This window comes from Mus pahari, chromosome 1 (genome assembly GCF_900095145.1).
Source record: "Mus pahari chromosome 1, PAHARI_EIJ_v1.1, whole genome shotgun sequence".
Classification (NCBI taxonomy): domain Eukaryota; kingdom Metazoa; phylum Chordata; class Mammalia; order Rodentia; family Muridae; genus Mus; species Mus pahari.
Genome location: NC_034590.1, coordinates 28,245,885 through 28,265,982, shown reverse-complemented (window position 1 = coordinate 28,265,982; position 20,098 = coordinate 28,245,885). Strand labels below are relative to the sequence as shown.

General features: G+C 39.2%; 1 protein-coding gene across 7 annotated transcripts in view; it reads right to left on the bottom strand.

Annotated features, from left to right (window-relative positions):
• The window catches only part of LOC110336759 (E3 ubiquitin-protein ligase HERC2), a 174,413-nt gene that overhangs the window by 64,963 nt on the left and 89,352 nt on the right, over positions 1 to 20,098 (bottom strand). For all 7 annotated transcript variants that reach the window (XM_021219818.1, XM_029537466.1, XM_029537451.1 and 4 more), the window contains exons 39-55: positions 16,747 to 16,928; positions 16,184 to 16,331; positions 15,913 to 16,109; positions 15,347 to 15,577; positions 13,635 to 13,773; positions 12,271 to 12,414; positions 11,801 to 11,943; positions 11,248 to 11,515; positions 11,022 to 11,158; positions 9,194 to 9,292; positions 7,729 to 7,897; positions 7,505 to 7,630; positions 6,616 to 6,724; positions 6,362 to 6,501; positions 2,477 to 2,667; positions 947 to 1,052; positions 773 to 864 (exon numbers count right to left, since the gene is read on the bottom strand). In XM_021219818.1, the coding sequence (XP_021075477.1) occupies positions 773 to 864; positions 947 to 1,052; positions 2,477 to 2,667; positions 6,362 to 6,501; positions 6,616 to 6,724; positions 7,505 to 7,630; positions 7,729 to 7,897; positions 9,194 to 9,292; positions 11,022 to 11,158; positions 11,248 to 11,515; positions 11,801 to 11,943; positions 12,271 to 12,414; positions 13,635 to 13,773; positions 15,347 to 15,577; positions 15,913 to 16,109; positions 16,184 to 16,331; positions 16,747 to 16,928 (2,621 nt within the window). The remainder of the gene's footprint in view (positions 1 to 772; positions 865 to 946; positions 1,053 to 2,476; positions 2,668 to 6,361; positions 6,502 to 6,615; positions 6,725 to 7,504; positions 7,631 to 7,728; positions 7,898 to 9,193; positions 9,293 to 11,021; positions 11,159 to 11,247; positions 11,516 to 11,800; positions 11,944 to 12,270; positions 12,415 to 13,634; positions 13,774 to 15,346; positions 15,578 to 15,912; positions 16,110 to 16,183; positions 16,332 to 16,746; positions 16,929 to 20,098) is intronic.

Here is a 20,098-nt window from a genome sequence, read left to right as displayed (position 1 = left end):
GGAGGAAGAAGAAGAAGAAGAAGAAGAAGAAGAAGAAGAAGAAGAAGAAGAAGAAGAAGAAGAAGAAGAAGAAGAAGAAGAAGAAGAAGAAGAAGAAAAAGAAAAAGAAAAAGAAAAAGAAAAAGAAAAAGAAAAAGAAAAAGAAAAAGAAAAAGAAAAGCTAACACCCTGAAATTGCTAAAGGGGAGTGTAGAGAACACACTACATATAGGTATACACAAGAACTTTATGCATAGAGCACCAGTAATCGAACAGCCCCAAGAGTTAACAATGGAATTGCATGGAGTTAAAGAAACCATGAGCAGAGAGAGAGAACAGCCAACCTACAGGTTAACCAAAACCTTTGCCAGGGGACTTCAGAATTTTCAAAGACACAATAAACTCAGATTCCATGTGTGAGTTATTTTATTACTATCTCACAAGTTCAACAGTTGAACTACAGGGTGCGACAACAAAAAAGCAATTTTGGCATCACAAACTCTGCCAGAAAATCTACCACTTAGGAAAAGATACTAAGTGTTGACAAATAATTGTAGATATAAAGAGTAACCTCAATCAAATTATTTAAAGAGTACTAGGAATATACACATATGCTTACTACCAAAAAAGCAGTAAAAAGCATAATCAATTTTGTTTCTTTACCAAGAAGAGTTGTATAAAATAAGATGCTGAAATATGTAACTCATTTAAGAATGAAAAAGTTTGACTCTGTGCTAATGCATACTAGTCACTCACATCCTACATGAAATCACACAGGGCCACTACAACTCACCTCTGCACAGTCACTTAGCAGGGGTACAGTGGTGTCAGTTTGGTTGATATTAATTGTCTTTAGTTCAATTAGGTTATTTAAGGAATTTCCACCTAGAACAAAAGAGTAAAGAAATCAGACAATCTTTACTGAAATGAAGGAGATGCTTCTTCCAAAGTAAATGAATTCAATTACCTGACACCACAACTAGGGATGGCATGTAGCTACTGTCTGCTGGATCCACTATCATCTTTAATCTATGAACAAGAACATCTGGAAAAATCTCCAAACGAATCCAATGCTTTTTTTAAAAGGGAAAAAAGGAAAAAAAAATCAAAAACAAAACATTCTCAGTTACCAAAATTTAAGTTATATTTATCTACTAAAATAGTTATCACTAGAACTCATACAGGATAAAGGCACTTACTGCTAAACCTGATGACCTGAATTCAATCCCTAGAACCTACACGGTACAAACACACACACACACATACACACATACACACATACACACACACACACACACACACACACACACACACAAATAAACCCATTTTTTAACTTAAAGTAAAATAAGACAGTATTGTGGAAGTGTGAACCTATAAGATTTCTTTTTTAAATACAAAATGTGCCATGAAAACTTAACCTTACTCTGGAAAAACAAGAACATCCCTGTAGGGAATTTGATTTGAGCTTACATGGGAATTCAAATGTCTGCTGTGGGTCCCTGCCAACAGTTGTTCTTTTTGTTTTGTTTTTTTGACTGGTCAATAAAGAGTCAATGGTGAATGGCTGGGCAGGGGACAGAGGTAGGACTTTTAGGATTTCCCATCAAGAAACACAGAAGAGGGAAGGAGGGGGTCCTTCATGAAAGGAGCATAGGATGGACTACACTGGGAAGGAGTGGGAGAGTGAGACAGTCGAAATGTAGGTTCAAAGGCAAAGCAGTCCAATGGGAGGGCTGCCCAGAAGGAAACAAGGTAGCAAAGATAAAATACAGATTTAGAAAATGTTAACTCAGGAATACCAGAGGGGAGGGTGTGCTAGCTGTGGGGAAGTGCCCAACCATTGAGCTAGTTAAGGCAGATTAAATATAAAGGTTGCATGTCTTACATTCATGAATTCTGGTCTTAGGCAGTGCAGAGCCATGTGCTTACCCACCAGAAGCATAGAGCAACCCTTTAAATATTTACCAGAACACATCCCTTCCTACCATGAACTAATTAGAGCAAGATCTCACTCTAAGCCCATATATAATATATTTATAGACTTCTGGCTAGAGACAGACCTTTTATACTAAGTCACAGAAATACTATAGTTAAAATAAGATAATGCCCTCACCTCCTCCATCCTGTCTCATATCTGGCCTGTCAGCACACACAGTTTTAGTGTAATCTCTAAAACTTATCTGTAAGTTAGAAAATTTTCTAGCCAGAAGTATAATAAGAACTAATACTTCATATATAAAAATATAACAAAAAACAGTGAACCTTTCATCAATTGGCCATTTAATAAAATCTGTTGTTCATTCTGTTTAAAAATCTAACAATACATAACATACTACTCTGTAACTTGGAAATTATTTATGAACTGAAATATAAAATGAATTTTGAGAGGGTATTCAGAAAGCTGCGGGTTCCTGAGTTCGCTGCACCTTCCCAGGTCTAAGGTCTAAGTTCCACCTTCCCAGTCAGAGTATTTCCTGACACATGCGACCAGACATACCTTTCCTTGTGACCCAGATGACTGCCAACAGGGCTCACTGCCATCAATGAGACGAGAAGCCTGGTTTACAGAGGATGAAACATTCAGGCTCTTCACCATTCGGGACCAGCTGTCCAGTAGCATTCCAGGCTGACTGCTGTGACATCGTTTCAGCTGCTTTCCAGAACGGCCACAAAACACTGCAGACTGCCCTATGGCATGCAGTCAAACAGAGTCACACTTGGGCGACTAGTCAGAGCCTCCATGTTTGAGAAACTAAGAGAATTACATAGCAAGGAGCTTCTAACTATACTATTTTTTAAGTCCCTTTAAATTAAAAGAGCTGGTTAATACCAAAAGTGGCTTTTAAAAAAGCCTGCCTGTCTCTGCCTCCCAAGTGCTGGAATTAATGTCTGGGTAGAAAACACTCTTATTAGAACTGTGTTTAGGATCTGAGGGAATAGTTCTGTGGGAGCGTGCTTGCCTGGTAGAATGCCCCTGGATCAATCTCTATAAACCACAAAATATAAAATAAAAATAAAAATGCTTATATGAATGCAGAGCTAATTGTCAAATCTGTAAAGTATTTACATATCCATTAATGGTAAACTAAAATTTTCAGGTAGTCTTTCCCAACTAGAAGAACCAGACAAAACAAAGTAAATAAACCTCTGTCTAAATGTATCAGATAATGAGGTAAAAAAGAATTACAAGGCCAGCAGCTAAAGAAGACTAAGAATAAATGGAAGTGTGCAAAGGAGACACCTAGAGCCCTTGAGTATCTGTTAGAGAGGAACAAGGGGGCCATGGTATCCACAGAAACCAAGTTGCATTTGAAATCCCAACAGGAAGCATAAAGGAAGAGTAATCTCTGAAGTGACATTAGGTTAGGGGCATATTTCTCTTCTATAAAATAGACTACAGTTCAACATACAACTATGTCAATCAAGGAAAGTTGATAAAAATGAACTTGAAAAGGTATTTATCACTAAGGCCTGACAAAATGAACCTCTCTTTCTTTGGACAAAATGAGTATGAGGCCCAAACTGATTCCAGAAACAATGTTTAATATGCAAGGGCCAGGGGGCTGGTGGTTAAGAGTTGCTATTCTAAATGACCCAGGTTCAATTCCCAACACCTACATGATGGCTCACAGACATCTCTAATTCCAGTCTCAAGAGATCTGATGACTTTTTCTGGCTTCCACATGTATCAGGCATGCACACATGGTACAAGACATACGTGCAGCCAAAGCTCTCATACATATAAAATATTTATTTTCAAAATATAAAACCAAGAACACAGGTACATAAGGACTACATGCAAACATGATTTAGAACACCAGAAATGAATAAATATAGACTACACATAAAGTCTGAAAAAACAAGAAAAAAGATAAATATAACAATACAATTAAGAATTTCAAAAGCAGCTTACAACAGATGAGACTCCAATAAAGAGGCTCTAAAACATCTAGCATGAACTGAAAAGCAACAGTTCACAAAAAAGGAATGAGACAAAAGCAAATACAGAGCCAAGAGCAACCCCCCAACCCCAATATAAAAGAATGGCGCAAAATTGGCATGCTAAAAAAGGTGGATGGACAGTTTTCTAGAACTAACCAAAAATATCAAGCCATAGAATTGAGAAAATAATGATAAATATAAAAAAAGTGTATCTATGCACATGTAAAATTTATGTATTGATACAAAGATATTACTTCAAAATCAGATTAAGGGGAAACAATTATAGGCATTAATGGCCCCACAATGGCCAGCTGACTTGAGCAGAAAGACAATGAACCACTGGCACAGAATTGCAAAGTGATGAAGGAAAATGCCCAGGAAAGATAATGCGCAGAACTATAGAAAACAATGAGCTTGGTAGGACATGCTTATAATCTTGGCACTGAGGAGCTAGAGGCAAGAGAAACAAGGTCAGGCTCCACTAGACAGACAGTTTAAGGCTAGCTTGCCTATAAAACGTGCATACATATTAGAGATAATAAGGCTTGCAAAGTACAGTACCCACACACATCAGTTTATTTCCTCAATACAACACAAGTTTCAAAAAAAAATAAATAAAATAGTTGGAAAAGCAAATGCTTAGGAATAATTTTAAACAATAATGTTTATGGCTTATATAATAAAAATTTTAAAACAAACACAAAAAACTATAGTTAAGCAGGCCTTAACTGTTGGAAATGATCATCACCTCTAAAGCACAGATTCAATACAAGAATGCTGAAACGTTATGGTAGTAACTCTGAGGTAAACAGCAAAGACTATAAAACCAAGACACAGACTGACACTTTCATATCAATGTTAATGTCTACATCATTCACCAAAGGGGGGGGGGGTCTTAAATGCCCATGAATAAATAAATGGATAAAAACACCTGGTATATGCTTATAATGGACAATTGTAACTATCAACCAAGACACATTCTGATACACATTACAACACAGATGAACCCTAAAGACAGTGTGTAAGGAGTTGGTCTGGTGCTACTATGTATTTGAATGCTAAATAATGGCTCCCAAGATCTGGTGCCCAGAGGAGGAGATCCTCATCTATACCAAATGATGCTATGTAAACTTGGCCCCCTAACTTATCCCTGATTGGTTAATAAAGTTGCTGACAGCCTGGGCTAGGCAGGAAAGAGGTAGACAAGAGCAATGATTCCCGGGCTTGGGGTCTGAGGTAGAGACTAGAGGGATAGAAAGGAGGTTAGTCACCATGGAGTAGGTGGATCGTGAGCACATGGCTATGAGGGCTGGCATGATGGACTAGGAGCTGCCTGGGTGGACCACTCGGGGATCACCACAGGGAAGTAGACAAAATAGCTTAGGGGGTTGCTATCTGCCCAGCTCTAGTACTTGTAAGCTTACTGTAAATCTAAAGGTTTCTGTCTCTTTAAACTGGGAACAACATGGTCTGAAGTGGGATAGAAACCCCTATTAAATATGTAAAAATGGCAGGGCTCCCCAAGAACTATATTTACCACAACACAGTGTAGTAAACTAAGCCACAATCAGCAGAGTAAATATTTGACAGATTTGCCCACATAATTTACTTTTAAGTACACAAGTTCATAGACACAGAAAGCAAGTTGATACAAGCTAGTCATTCAGGAAAACAGAATGCAAATAGAAAAAAGTGCCTCCATTAGATTTGTCTATAGGCAAGTTCATGGTGCATTTTCTTAATTACTGATTGATGTGGGTGGGCCTAGTCCTTGTGGGAGCTATCCTTCATCAGATGATCCTGGGTGCTAAAACAAAGGAAGCTGGGCAAAGTCAGGGGTGGGAGTAAGTAACACACTCCTCTATGATTTCTGCCATGGTCTCCCTGGATTATGAATTTGTAAAATGTAAACAAACCCTCTCTTCTCCAAATTACTGTTGGTCCTGGTGGTGTATCCCAGCAACAGAAATCCTAACTAAGACACAGGGGTAGGGAAGAGAAGATGAGAAGGTTAAATGCTATTCTCTGCTTGGGTAGAAACAAATATTTTGGAAATACATAAAAGAACCAGTTGTACAGGACCATACACTATAAATTTATAATGGCAAAATCTGGGCTCTGTGTAGTTCAATAAAAAATATATAATACAAATGAAAACTTACACTCCACCAATTTCCACTGCATCCACCAAACTAAACATGCTCTTAGTTTCTGGAGATAATTCTAGCATTTCTTCATGGAAACGCAGATAAGCAAACCTTACTACTCTAAAATGAAAGAAGTAGGGGAAAGGGGGAGGAAATGGGTCAGACTGCCCCTTCTCTCTACCTGTGCTCCTTTTACAACACTCACTGCACACATACGAACCTAAGAGCAAACTCCAGTCATTACCTAACTAGTGATATTTGATGGAAGACAAAACATAAGCATTCAGATCTACCTGGCTCATTAATCCTGCCGAAAGTATGCCTGGTGTTGTGTTTTTTTGTCTTGAAACATGTCTCACAAAAATCAAAGTCATCACAGTTTCTACATTTGAATCTGGATCCATTGATAGGAAAAGTCTGACAGCCATCACACCTGTTTTTAAAATAGATGAGTTAATAAGAAAACAATGAGGTCACTTTTAAATAATTTTAAAAGAAAACTCTTCCTCCCCAAAGAAATTCAGCAATCACAGAATCAGGAACTCACGTAACCCCTGGATGAATACTAGGCACCAACTCCATTTCTGACAGCAACCCCGTCCAGTGAGACTGCTGGGGGAAGTCCACAATGATGTCTTTCCCATTGGCACTGAAAGCTAGCACAGGATAGAAACTCCTTGAGGATCCTTTAAAGTCAACATATACCTATAGTAAACCAGTGTGGTTCTGTATACTATGCTGTAGTTGCTCACATGTGATAAAGAGTGTTCCCTGAGAAGTACAAGGTAAGAGACTTATGGATGAAATGGCATACAAAATCATCAGTCAGCTCCAGGAGAGAAGAGTGGCTCAACATGGTTGCACTAAGAAGTAGTTTCAGATGCTTAGTTTAATATACTATAATCTCTACTTTTATTCATGCTTATAATCCCCAAAATAACACTTAGCACCTTCATATATTAGGGAATAAAACCATATTAATGAATAATAATTTCTACCCTTTAAGAACAATCTTCTATCAAAACACTGACTTAACAGCCATAATCATTTTTAACTTATCTTTGTTTGATCATTTAAAAATTTTTAAGCAAAAAAAAAAAGTATATATTTTATATAGAGTAAGACAGAAAAGAAGACTTTTGTTCTTGCATAATCTGAGAAGTTCTCACAATGCCCCTAACCCCTGGGGAAAAAACAGTATTGTAGCATCAAATATTTAAAGATAAAATAATACATGTCTATTTTTCTCTTCATCCCAAACCTGTTTTGTTTAGCTTGACTATTTTTTATGTCTGTTATTTCTGTCCCTTATTATATTTCTCAGACATCTTCATTAAACTTCTTATAGGCTAGTAAAAATAAATACATGATAAATGTATACATAACTAAAAGGAAATTATGCTCTTTAGGACAGTGTCTTGTTGCTTGGATATTACCTTTCACAAGCCCCACACTTTGATGCGTCACAGACCCCCACTTGTATTTTGGTGTGGTAACAGAAGCTTTGACCCGTACTTTATCACCAATCTTGATGTGAGAAGAAGAACTTGGTGGAGGATAGCCTAAGGATATTATTGGCAAATGGACAATGATTAGTGTTTGTTCATTTTCTGGAAACTGTCTCTAAGAAATGCAATACATTAACAAGGAGTGTGCTCACCTATAAGTTCAACATGAATATACCTAACCCAGTAAGTGCCGCCTTTCTGCTGCCAATCACACTGAACATTAAGGTCATGTAATCCATCTCTATCCAGTTTGATGACTTTGCCCACATCACCTTCACATACTTCTTCATATGTTCGACAGCATCTCACCATCATTCCCACCTAAAATTGAAATGCAAAGTCAAGTCAAGTACACCTAAACAAGAGATATAATAGCATTCTCTATTCTTCAGAAAAGATTATATTTAAGACCCAGATGTATGCTTATAGTATCATGCTGGTTAATTTGTCAACATGACACAATTAGAGTCACCTAGGAAGAAGGAACTTTAAGGAACTGCCTCCATCAGTCTGGCCTGTGGGCATGTCTGTGAGTCATTTTCTTGATTAATGATTCATGGAGCAGAGTCCAGTCAACTGTGGGCAGTGCCATTCCTGGACAAGTAGTCTACACAAGTTGAGCAAGTCATGGGGAGCAAAACTAGTAAGCTGCATTTCTGAATGACTTCTGCTTCAGCTCCTGTCCCCAGATTCTTGCCTTAAGTCACTGCCCTGACTTCCCTACTTGGCAGGCTGTGACTAGGACATGTAAGTCAAATAACCCTTTTCCTTCCAGGTTGTTTTAGGTTAGATGTTTTATCGCAGTAACAGAAAGGAAACTAAGATAAGTAGCATTCAGATTAAGGGGATCCAAATGTCTCTGGGAAATATATACATGAGCCAGTATCATCTTCCACCACAAAACACTGTAGCTACAGATCATAATGTTCACACAAAAGGACCCTCTGATCATCAAAAAGAGTAACAGCAGAAACATATCCTACAGCTGATAACATTCATCATGGTGATAATAAGCTTCTTGGTCACCTTTACAAGCAGCATTCCACCAATTCATTGTGAAAACTGAATGAAGCTCTTATATTACTGAAAATAATTTTGGTGCTTGTCCTGTCTTTCCTACAAAAATTGTAATATAACTGGAATTGGTTTTTTTTTTAAAAAAAAAAAATCTATCAAAGAAAACCTGAGCTGATAAATCCAAAATTGAGTAAGTTGGAAAATCACCATCACATGGGCCTACAATGAGTCTAGGTTTGGTAGACTTACTATAGAACAAGCAAGATGAGTAGGTACCCAATAACTGATAGTCATCAATATAAAAACCTAAAAAGCCTTCCTACCAAAGTCTCCGCATGAGTCCAGTCACTCTCCAATCCTAGTTCATGCTCTGTTTGCACTTTCCCAACATAGATCTTACCACCATCCCAAGAGCAAGCTACCTTACTGGTCTCTAATAAGCAGATCTTAATAAGCCAGTCTAACTATCTTCCACTTGTAGGTCAGCAGGCTCCCTGAGGACAGGGGCATCTATCAACTCAACTACTGCTTAGTATATTGGAGATATTCAAGTATTTGTCAGACAAAGCATGAATAAGGTTCACCCTAAGCAATGCCCACCTGAACGTTCTCTCTCACATACACAGCATAATCATCATTACTCAGGAAATCAGCACGCTTCTTGTAAGTCTGGCTCTCAGTCACAACAGCACCAGCAGCCTAAATGACAAACACATTTGAAAAAGAATTGAGAAATATACTTAAGAGAGACTGTTGGCTTGGCATGGTGGCTCACATCTTTAATCCTAGGAAGCAGAGACAGATGGATTTCTGTAAGAGTTTGAGGCCACTCATAGTTCCAGGCCAGCCATAGTAAACAGAAAGACCCTATTAAAGAAAAGAAAAGAAAAGAAAAGAAAAGAAAAGAAAAGAAAAGAAAAGAAAAGAAAAGAAAAGAAAAGAAAAGAAAAGAAAAGAAAAGAAAANAAAGAAAAGAAAAGAAAAGAAAAGAAAAGAAAAGAAAAGAAAAGAAAAGAAAAGAAAAGAAAAGAAAAGAAAAGAAAAGAAAAGAAAAGAAAAGAAAAACAAACAAACACTCACTAAATCTATAGTATAAACAAATGCAGTAGGAAATACTGTGTTTTCTTTATAAAAATCTTTCTACCTTAATATCAATAGCACAGTATGCACAGTAAGTATTTATAAAAATATTTATAAATACTGTATCATATATCATATCATAGTGTTGTACATACATGTATGTATGTATACAACATGTATGTCTGGTGCCCAGAGAGAACTGTGATGGTTTGTGGCACTATTTGGAGGTGTGGCCTTGTTGGAGTAGGTGTGTCACTGTGGGCATGGGCTTAAGACCCTCACCCTAGCTGCCTGGAAGTTAGTCTTCCACTAGCAGCCCTCAGATGAAGATGAAGAACTCTCAGCTCCTCCTGCACTATGACTGCCTGAATACTGTCATGCTCCCACCTTGATGATAATGGACTGAACCTATGAACCTGTAAGCCAGCCCTAATTTAATGTTGTCCTTTATAAGATTTGCTTTGGTCATGGTATCTGTTCACAGCAGTAAAACCCTAACTAAGTCAAGGACAGATAAAATTATATATAGTTGTAGGCCACCATGTGGGTTCAGGGAATGAAATCCAAGTTTCTACAAGAACAAGTGCTCTTAAGCACTTAGACATCTATCCAGGCTAAATAAATTTTAACAGCTCTCAATATCTAAACATTTCCAAGCCTCTAAAGTATGAATTTTATAAAACAATTTTCTCAGGTCAGAAATCAATATGTCACACAAAACATGATTTATTGTTTGCTTGGGTGGTTGTCTTTAGACTGGCTCTCACTATGTACCCCAAGCTAGTCTCCAACTCTTGATCCTTATGCCTCAATCTTCAAAGTGGTATTACAGCCATGCAGCACCATGCCAGGTATTTTTTAAGACACAGTGTAATATTTCCATGCTTCCAAAGCTAGTCTGAAACTGCTAAATAATGGAGACCAGCCTTGAACTCATGATTCTATTGCTATAGAGGGCCCAGAATGTTTATTTGTATTTTAACCAGACAATATCTAACTATATTGCTAAGACCAGCTTTGAACTTCCAGGGTCAAGCAATCTTCCTGCTTTCAGCTTTCAAGGTAACTGTGTCTACAAGAGGCATAATCTTCCAGTGTTTTCAGTATATTCTAAAAACTACCCAACATCACTAGATTGCTATACAATGGTTTATTTTAAAACTGAGAGAAATTTTCATGGAGAAAAGCTAATCATTATCTCAGTAGCAAAACAGGAAACTTTGGTATGTGTCTAGGAGAATTGTGGGTAAATCTTATAGAAAAGTTCACTGATTCTTTTAAGAGATGGAAAGAAGTAGTATATAAGAATCATCATATAAGACAGACAGGACACGTGGAAGCTACTGACCACAGGGTAAGGGGTATCATCCACATCCTCCACCACCTCCTCGTCTGAATACTCGTCAGATAGTGTTTCTGCATCCGAGAACTCCGTAACCTGGACATCAGAGTGGTCTAGCAGCCACCCAACCAAGGCTTCTACACCTAGGAGCAAAAACACTCAGTTGCCATCAAGACCAACAGCACAATGTCAAACCCACAAGCAAGCAAGCATGGACAAGAAAAAGCCATACCAGGCAAACCAGATGCATTCCCAGAGGTGCCGGTGAGCGACTTCAGAGCAAACTCTATATTTTTCCTTGGAAATCCCATTTCCATGAGCTGCACTACAATAGGCAGAGCAGGAGCTGGGGACTGCCTGCGCTTCTTTGCCCTGGCAAGATGGATGTGCTGTACAGAGACTGGGGTTGTGGCCTCACTGGAGCTGCAGTCTTCACATCCTGGACTTGAAGGATGTGTGGATTCCACAGCCAAACACTGACAGAGGGCCAAAGCAGCAGCCTGGGCGGATAAGGAAGGTTTGTAGATGGGTTCTATCTAATATCTACCATATAAGGAAATGTGAATGACTAACATCTTCTATGAGCTGCATTACAGGAAGCCCCAGATTCATGAGTGAGTCTCAAAATGAATTAATAAAACATTAATAAAACATTAGAGACAGGAAAGCTAGGTAAGAGAATTGGTAGTCAAATAACGCTGCTGACTGCTTCAGTAACCGTTCATCAATTAGTCACTCACAACTAAGGATACTGAATTAAAACTGTCAAGATTAGACAAGTGTACCTCAAGTTCCTGTTTATCAAATATAGCCTTCACAGGAGATGGCTGGGTGGCTGAGGACAGTAACTGCTGAAGGAGGATCATGGGAGGCTGTGGCCCTTCAGGTGACATATCCCCAAGGTCAGGGGATGCAGCTGCTCCATCATCTGAATTTAAAAGCACAATTTAAACACTCCACTTTTCAACACCCAACATCTCTACTCTAGGTAATGCACTGGCTTCCTGTACCATACCTTACACAGCTAGGCATGAGAGCTCCAACCCACCCCTCAGACTCACACATTTTTTAAGATGACAACTGCATTAACAGTTGGTGACTAGCAGTCAGGCCCCACAGCCTTGTGTGGGTGTAAGACACCCATATTCTCCTTTTAAGACCTGATTATTCATATCTCTTGTATATTTTTCTACTAGAGTATCTTCCTTTCTCTCAAATATATTTGAAGCATTTCTAGGAAAAATAAAAAAGATACCTGTATGAAGAGTTCCAGTTTCCTGAACTGCTGGCTGAGATAGTATCTGCCTCAGTTTGTCTTGGTGGGAAAGCAGTGCCCGCCCTGCTTTCAGGATGTACAGCTTTAACTGCTGGCTCCGCAGCAGGTCCAAGTCTACTTGTCCTATGGAACAAAGGAACCCAGTAAGAACCTCATATCCAGCTCAGACTCTTCTTCACCGACCATGTCATCTCTGCAACATGAAGGCAGTGAGTGACATGACCTTCAGGAACTGATCACCCACATCAGTGGCTCTTCTGATCCCTAGGCTTCTCCCTTCGAAGCTCTAGATATCCATCCTAATGAGCTGAGCAGAAAACTACAACCACATACACATTCAGTGTCATCATTAAATATTTCCCAAACTTCTGAAACTCCAACCAGACACAAGTAAAACATTTTCTTATTTTCTTACAATAAACCTATGAGGGATTCTCTCAGATGCATCTCATATAAGTGAATCCATTTCCTTAGAATGAGCTCTCTGGTCCAGTGATGTGAAGCCACACGTGTCTGACAGCAGACCAAGGAAGCCACCACAAGATGGTCTGTGCAGGGGAGAAATAGCTTTCCCCAGCAGGGTATGCAGAAGGCCCGAGGCAGCACAGTAAGTGTAGGTTGAGAGAATGAAAACACCTAAATTTGGACCTAAATTTGGGCAGTTGTTTATTCACCATGATGAGAAAAATGGTGGCAGCTGCAAGAAAGTAGACTGAATTTGAGGCAAACAGTTGTTTATATCCACAGGCCTGCCATTCAGAGTTGTGAACTGCAGAATTAAAGGTGTTTACCATCCTAAAAGCTGGAGCAACAATAACAAATATGAAGAGGAAACTGGGGGAGTATACTCAAAGAACAGACAGAATGAGGTGAGGGGTTATGAGTGAAACCACAACTATTTCAATGGTATAAAAAGCAAGCAAAGAAACAATCTCAGAGACTAACCAAGGGGCGGGAAAAGGAAAGTCATAAAGGTAGTATTCTAGACCCAAAGGGGAGAAAGCTGTAAGCAAGCTATCCACCATGCTCAGAGACAAAGCCAAGAGAATCAAACACAAAGGGTTGACACCCATGGTGCCATAAGCCAGAGAACTAGCATTCAGAAAATGAATGCAGCATCCTGTAAGTTTGCCTAAATTAAACACTGACAGTCAGAAGTGATGAGGTGCCAAATGTAAGGTCGAAGACAAAAACCTAAGAGGTATCTTATATTCCCAACTATAGACTGATAAGCACTAAGTCCATATGAACTCCAAGGTTTCAGCAGTCATAAGAATGCACTCTGAGTAAAAGGAAAATGATGCCCATTCTGATTATTTTACCACGGAGCACTATACACTGACCTGCAAAGGCCTGTTTTGCTGATTTCTTTGTTTTGTGCTTTTCCAATTTGCTTCCAGCAAGGTTCACCAACTCAGCCCAGACAGAAAGCATAGGCTCCGTGAAAGGCAAATTGTTCACACTAAAGGCCACAGCAGGGAGCTGATGAAAGAACACAGAAACCTTCAGAGTTGCTGGTGAGGTTAATGTATAGTCTGAGACGTATTAGAGCATGAACCCTAAATTTAAACACACATACCCCAAGTCATGTGCAACTGAGAATAATTCTGAAAGATACTGCAGAATGACAAAGGTAGATATGTATATCATATATACATATGATATAATCTATACTAATGTTTTCATTACCAGTTGTCAGTAATACATCAGGGTGATTGTTATAATCTAAGACATTTTCTGTACATTCCAATTTTTCTACATGTATTTATTGCTATAATATAACCAAAACACTTGTTTTATTAAAAATTGGTCAAATTGCAATTGGGTTACATCAAAATTATATAAATCTTCTCTACTGTCCCTAAGTCATAAGCTTATGCTACAGTAGCTAGTTAAGATAAGGTATTCAACATAATTACAATACATTTTTCTTTTTTTTTTTTTACACAGAAGGGGATGTAATAGTTTAATTTTTAAAAAAGCAAACATACAGAACCATCAGCAAATACACTGAACAATTTAAAAATATTTTTGTGTCTCAAACCTCTAGTTTGTACAACAGAAATATTTAATTCAGAGGCACCCACGGCAACTTCTCAAAAACCATTTAAGTCCAGGACTCCTTATTAAAAAGGCTGTGATGGAATCAGCAGCAGAGTACCTTTTGTTGGGTGGGGCTTTGTTTGTTTGACAGTTCTGGGTACTGAAGCCATTATCTTGCATATGCTGGCAAAGTGTTATACCACCAAGCGCAGGACTTACGTCTGGCCTTTAAATACTGAATTCTTGCTTTATCCCAGGTGACCCAAATGCTTTTGTAGACAACTAGGCTGGCCTCAAACTCACAAACATCTGCCTATCTCTGCATTCCACAATGTGTGAGTGTGCCACCACACCCTGTCTTAACTATTCTTGAAAAGCTCTAGGCTAACTCTGATGTCCTTCATGCCAATGTACAATACATTTTTCTACCTAAAGAAAAAAAATGTTTTTTAAAAAGTCATTTAGAAGTTTAAATCATTCAATAAAAATGTTTTAGAAACTCCTATTTTAAACTGCTAAAGTTCCTGTGGAGAGAATATCTTGTGTATTATATAGTTGCATCACCTGTCAATGAAAAAGCCTACAGTCTATGGTTTAGGCAGAAAATAGAAGGTGGGAAATATGGAAGGAGAAAGAATTCTGGGATAAAGCGAGACGGTAGATTCAACTGGAAGATGTGACGAGAAAGCGATATGGTTAAGGTATTTGTCAGTGTATTTTGGGTCTGAGTCTTATTTCTGGGAGCACAGGCTGGGAGGAAGAACCAGGGTCAAACTTCTACAGATTACCTTACAGATTGTTAATCCCTTTTTATGTCTAGGATGTTGAAAGTTCCCTGGCTGTATGGCCCTATGAGTCAGGCCTTTCTTGGGTGTATAAACTAGCACAAGAAGAAAAGAGGTAACTCTCCTGATTCTCATAGCTTCCAAGAAGGTGACATAAAGTAGAGGTTCTTCCAAGTTCTAATGTTACAAGCCAGTTTCACCCCCAATACTAAGCACAAGCTATATACCGGTTTGAGCTGATTCAGTGGGCAAACTCGGCACATCCGCATGTCACAGAACTGCACGGTGATTCTGCCCTTCGGAGTGATGCGAGTCACTGTGCCCTCTCCAAACTCATCATGCATGACCTGGCCTCCCAGGCGCAGTCGGCCATCAATCCCTCCAATCACAGCGAGGACTGCCATGAGGCCTCCCACTTCAAGGTTCTCAGAGTCTGGGAAATAATCTTCTAACTGGGCCTAGTGCAGAAGGGAAGGAAAGGGCAAGTAAGTACGAGGCGCACAGTTCGCTAAACTGCCTGCCTGACCTTACAAGTGGGGCGAGATTTAAGTCACTTTATCTCATTTACTATTTATAAATTTATTTTAGGACAGAGTATTTCACTCCACTGTCCCAGGCTTGAAGGCTCAAGCAAACCTTTTTACCATGACTGCCTTCTGGATTATAAACTTCTTCAATATGATTTCCATTAAAATGCCCTTAAATGGTGAAACAAAAACACTTTTAAAAAGTGTTTAAAAGATAATTTAAAAGCTAAAGTCCCACCATGCTTATTTGAAAACATGAAACACACCCTTTCTGATGTCTTTCCGGCATAGCTTTGTGTGACAGAGCAAAGCTGGGAGTTAATGTATTTGTTGATGAGGCCATTCCACTGGGTCAGGGAGTGCAGAGTGCGGAGCAGCCCCACCACTTCTTCAGCCAGCGTGCTGCTGTGGGTGGCAGTCAAGGAAGCCTGGGGCCGGGCCCTCCGCTTTCTCAATGTGGATTCTGAAGCAGAAAGAAAAGCTGTGTTGCACACTGCTCATTGAACAGAAGTAATGAGAAAAGGCATAGCCACTCACCTCTAAGTAATGGAACATCAGAAGAACAAGTAGTAAGCAAACTGCCCAAGAAGCCAAACAGCTTTTCCACAAGACACTTCATGTCCCGTGCCCTTTCTGTCTTGTCCCATGATGGAAGAACTGCTTGTAGCAAATGAACAGCTAAGATCTGATCAAAGATAACACAAAATGACAATTTTAAAAAACATTATACATTTTTACCTTCTTTCTACTTCCTTTAAAAACAATGTACAACTTTATTCATTATTAATCAAGTTGGTTAATAGGCAGGATTAGCAGGAAATTTAAAATAAATGTCATTTGTTTAAGTGAAAATTGTTCTTTAAACTTAATTCTTGGCAACCATACTACTATTCCAATGGGGCAGAGAGCAAATAAAGGCAATAAACTCATTAGCAACTTACACAAGCGCAATAATCAGGCACCTCAGCAAGCGAAGCCAGAACAACTACTTATTGTTACTTTCTACATTCAGCATCAATAAAGAAGCCTGCTTACAAGCTCAGGGAGCTTCAGGACTGCCCTGTCTCTCAATGAACTGGGTTTTGCTAGCAGCATATTACCTGCCTCTGCAGAGAGGCAGCAGTGAACGGTGCATGGCCTTCCACAACCTTCATGAGCAGTGTGATCCACCTTGGGGAGCTGAGAGCACCACAGGCCTGTGGGGTGAGTGCAATGCTGCGGACGAAGCCCAGTGTACACCAGCTCCGGTGCTGCTCCCTGGCCACCAGTCTGTCTGGAGGAGCTGCCAGAAGAGACAAAACATGCTCGAACCAAGTCTCGAGAAATCAAAGCATTAGCACAACCCTCATATCTTACATAACCTACTAATTCATTCTGGGTAAAAGGCTACTTTCCAACAGGACTATGTGAGAGGAGTAGAGGAAGGCTTTAAGTTAGCTCAACAAACATTTCACAGCATTTATTTTTAACCTTTGAACTGAATGGAACTCGAATTAGTTAATCTATTTATACAGTTTCAAGGAAATAAAATTTAAAATTCTAACATCAGTAATTAACAATATGCATCTATTTACTTTTGAAGCTCATGTGTCTTAAATGTCCCCATGACCTCATTTTGATCTACATCATAAAATGTCCAATCCAAGTTGAAGATCTCTGCACTAGAAGACTAAGAATGAACTTTACTTAGTCCTTTTCTTATGTAGCCAGAGCACATGATCCCCGACCTTCACTTCTCTGATGCTGGGATGAGAGGGACATGCTAATATGCCCAGGAAGAAGGAAGTTTTCTGCTCCTCCTGGCTTCCCAGGACATGTCCTCCCTTCTATGTATCCCTCTTCAAGCTAGGACATGTGTTTGTAGCCTGAGGTCTGAGTTCCAACAGGACTCCGCTGGGACCTTCCCAGATCCTACTGCAGCAACAGCACCAACTCCTCTGCCCGCGCTGCCTTCCTACCCTCCAGGCTCACTAAGACACAGGCTCACACACTAACATCCACTCTCATACATTCACATATATACGAAAGACTAAATCATAAGCTACTCAGAAATATTTAAACATTCTCTGCCATGATCACTCATATACACCTACATACTCTCTCCTCCTATACCACCACTGTGATCACTAGTAGAATCAGAATCATATAATCTCCATTTATTACACATATACATACAGAACCTAAGATACAAGTCTATACTTTACATGTACATGCATCCCTCTCCCTCATACACATAAAATAAGACATGTTTAAACAACTACTTAGACAAACTCTAACACTCATACACGTCCACTTGCACTCACATCCACCTATGCACATATATGTGCTCACTTTCTTCCTGCATCACCAACCAAGCCTTCTCACAGTGACACTCAAAATTCTGACCTTTACTCTCCTGTATACTTTTAAAATAGTGCAACCACAGAAATCACTGTCTGACACTGACACAATGCATATGCTCACTTACATATGCACATGCAATCCCTGCTTCCATGCTATCATATATTATCACAACAGAAAGGGAACGGTATCAGCTCAAGACCTCAACCAAGTGCTTAACACAAAGGAGATTTATTTGCTCCAGAGGGACAAAAGGCAGGGAATAAGAGACAAAGAGAGGAGATAGAGGACAGGGGAGAAGGGGAAGGGAACAAGGAAAAAGGGAGAAGAGGTAGAGTGCCTCTGGATAGTGAGAAGACAGATGTGGCCCATAGGCAAATGGTAGTTTATAAAGGTGAATGGGGAAACCCCACGTTAGGATGAGATGCCTAAATTTTAATTGGACAAGTTAATTAGGTGAGTCAAAGGGGGCTTTTGATTGCAGGACTTCAACACTTTGATAGCTGGACCTTGGTAGTTAGCTGCAGGAGAAGGAAGTGCCAAATAGAGGAATGGACCTTGGTGGCTAGCTTTAGGTATGTAATCTAATAGTTTTAGGAAGGAAGAAGGAATGAGGAGCAGGGCAAGGCCTGCCAGAGCCATGCCTGTCACATCTGAACTGGTTGGAGCCCCTTCACTGACCAGGTCTACTCATTTTTATCCCCTTCACCTGCATACACATTTCCGTACTTTCACTGCCACTGGCAAACTCATATTTACATGCCTATATATCCTCAATTCCTCCTATACATTCAAGCATACTACATATATACACTTCTAATTACATTCACACTTGCAACCACACAACTGGAACATACTTACATACAAGCTCATTCATACCACAGCTGATGCGAATACTTGCCCACATCAGTATGCCCTAACAGACATTCACTCACTCACAATCACACTGAAACACTCAAACATATACACCTTCACATTCTCAATGCAGAATCATTCATTCAGTGTGACAGCTGTTCTTGGCTGTCAACTTGACTACACGGAATTGCCTAAAACCCAAGATGCTAGGTATACCTGTGAGGGATTTTTCTTGATTAGATCATTTGAGGTAAAAAGAACCATCTTAAATTTGAACTACACCTTCTGGTAGCAGCCTATATAAATTAGAACAGAGGTTCTTAACCTTCCTAATGCTACAAACCTTTAGTACAAGTCCTCATGTTCACTGCTACTTCCTAAATGTAATTTTGCTACTGTTATGAATTATAATGCAAATATCTGATAATGGAAGGGACCTGATATGTGACACTTGTGAAATGGTCATTTGACCCTCAAGGGGGATCACAACCCACTAATGAAGAACCTCTGACATACATAAAGGAAGTGTATTCTCTTTGCTTGCTTGCCCTCACTATCACTGGCAAGTTAGTTCCCTCACTGGTACTAGAATCTTTGTGATTCTTACATAAGCTGAAGATCAGCAGAGACATTCAGCCTTGTGGACCAAATAACTACTGTACTCCTGGACTTTCTGGTGGGGGACAGCCATTGTTATAATAGTCAGACCAAATCCTGTAAGCCACTCCAATAAATCCTGTTTTTATTCTGATAGATTAATTCTATCAGTTCTGTTTCTCTAAAGAACTCTGACTAGAACACTCAGCAATGACAAACATATTCTATCTCATATCATCATACTGAAATTTAAATACACAGAACTAACATTCACTCATTCAATCACAAATGTATTCAAACACATTGAGGTGCATTCACATTCGCAAACATGCTAACAGTTACGTACGTTCACAAGTTCTTTGGCAGTCATAGAAATATATGCACATAGAAATATCCATGCCACTTCCTCAAGTAATATTTGCCATTGACAATAAGAACACCAGCATGAGATCCTAGCTGGAAATAAAGTCTACAAGGATTAATACTAAAGATAACATGCTGGATTGAGTTGAACTTAGCAAATGGACGATGCCCAAAAGAGAAAAGATCATAGAGTCATGCAGATTATATGAAGACAGATGCAGAGACTACCAGTGAGGAACTCTCAATTCTGAATATCTATGCTCCAAATATAAGAGCAGCCACACTCATTAAAGAAAC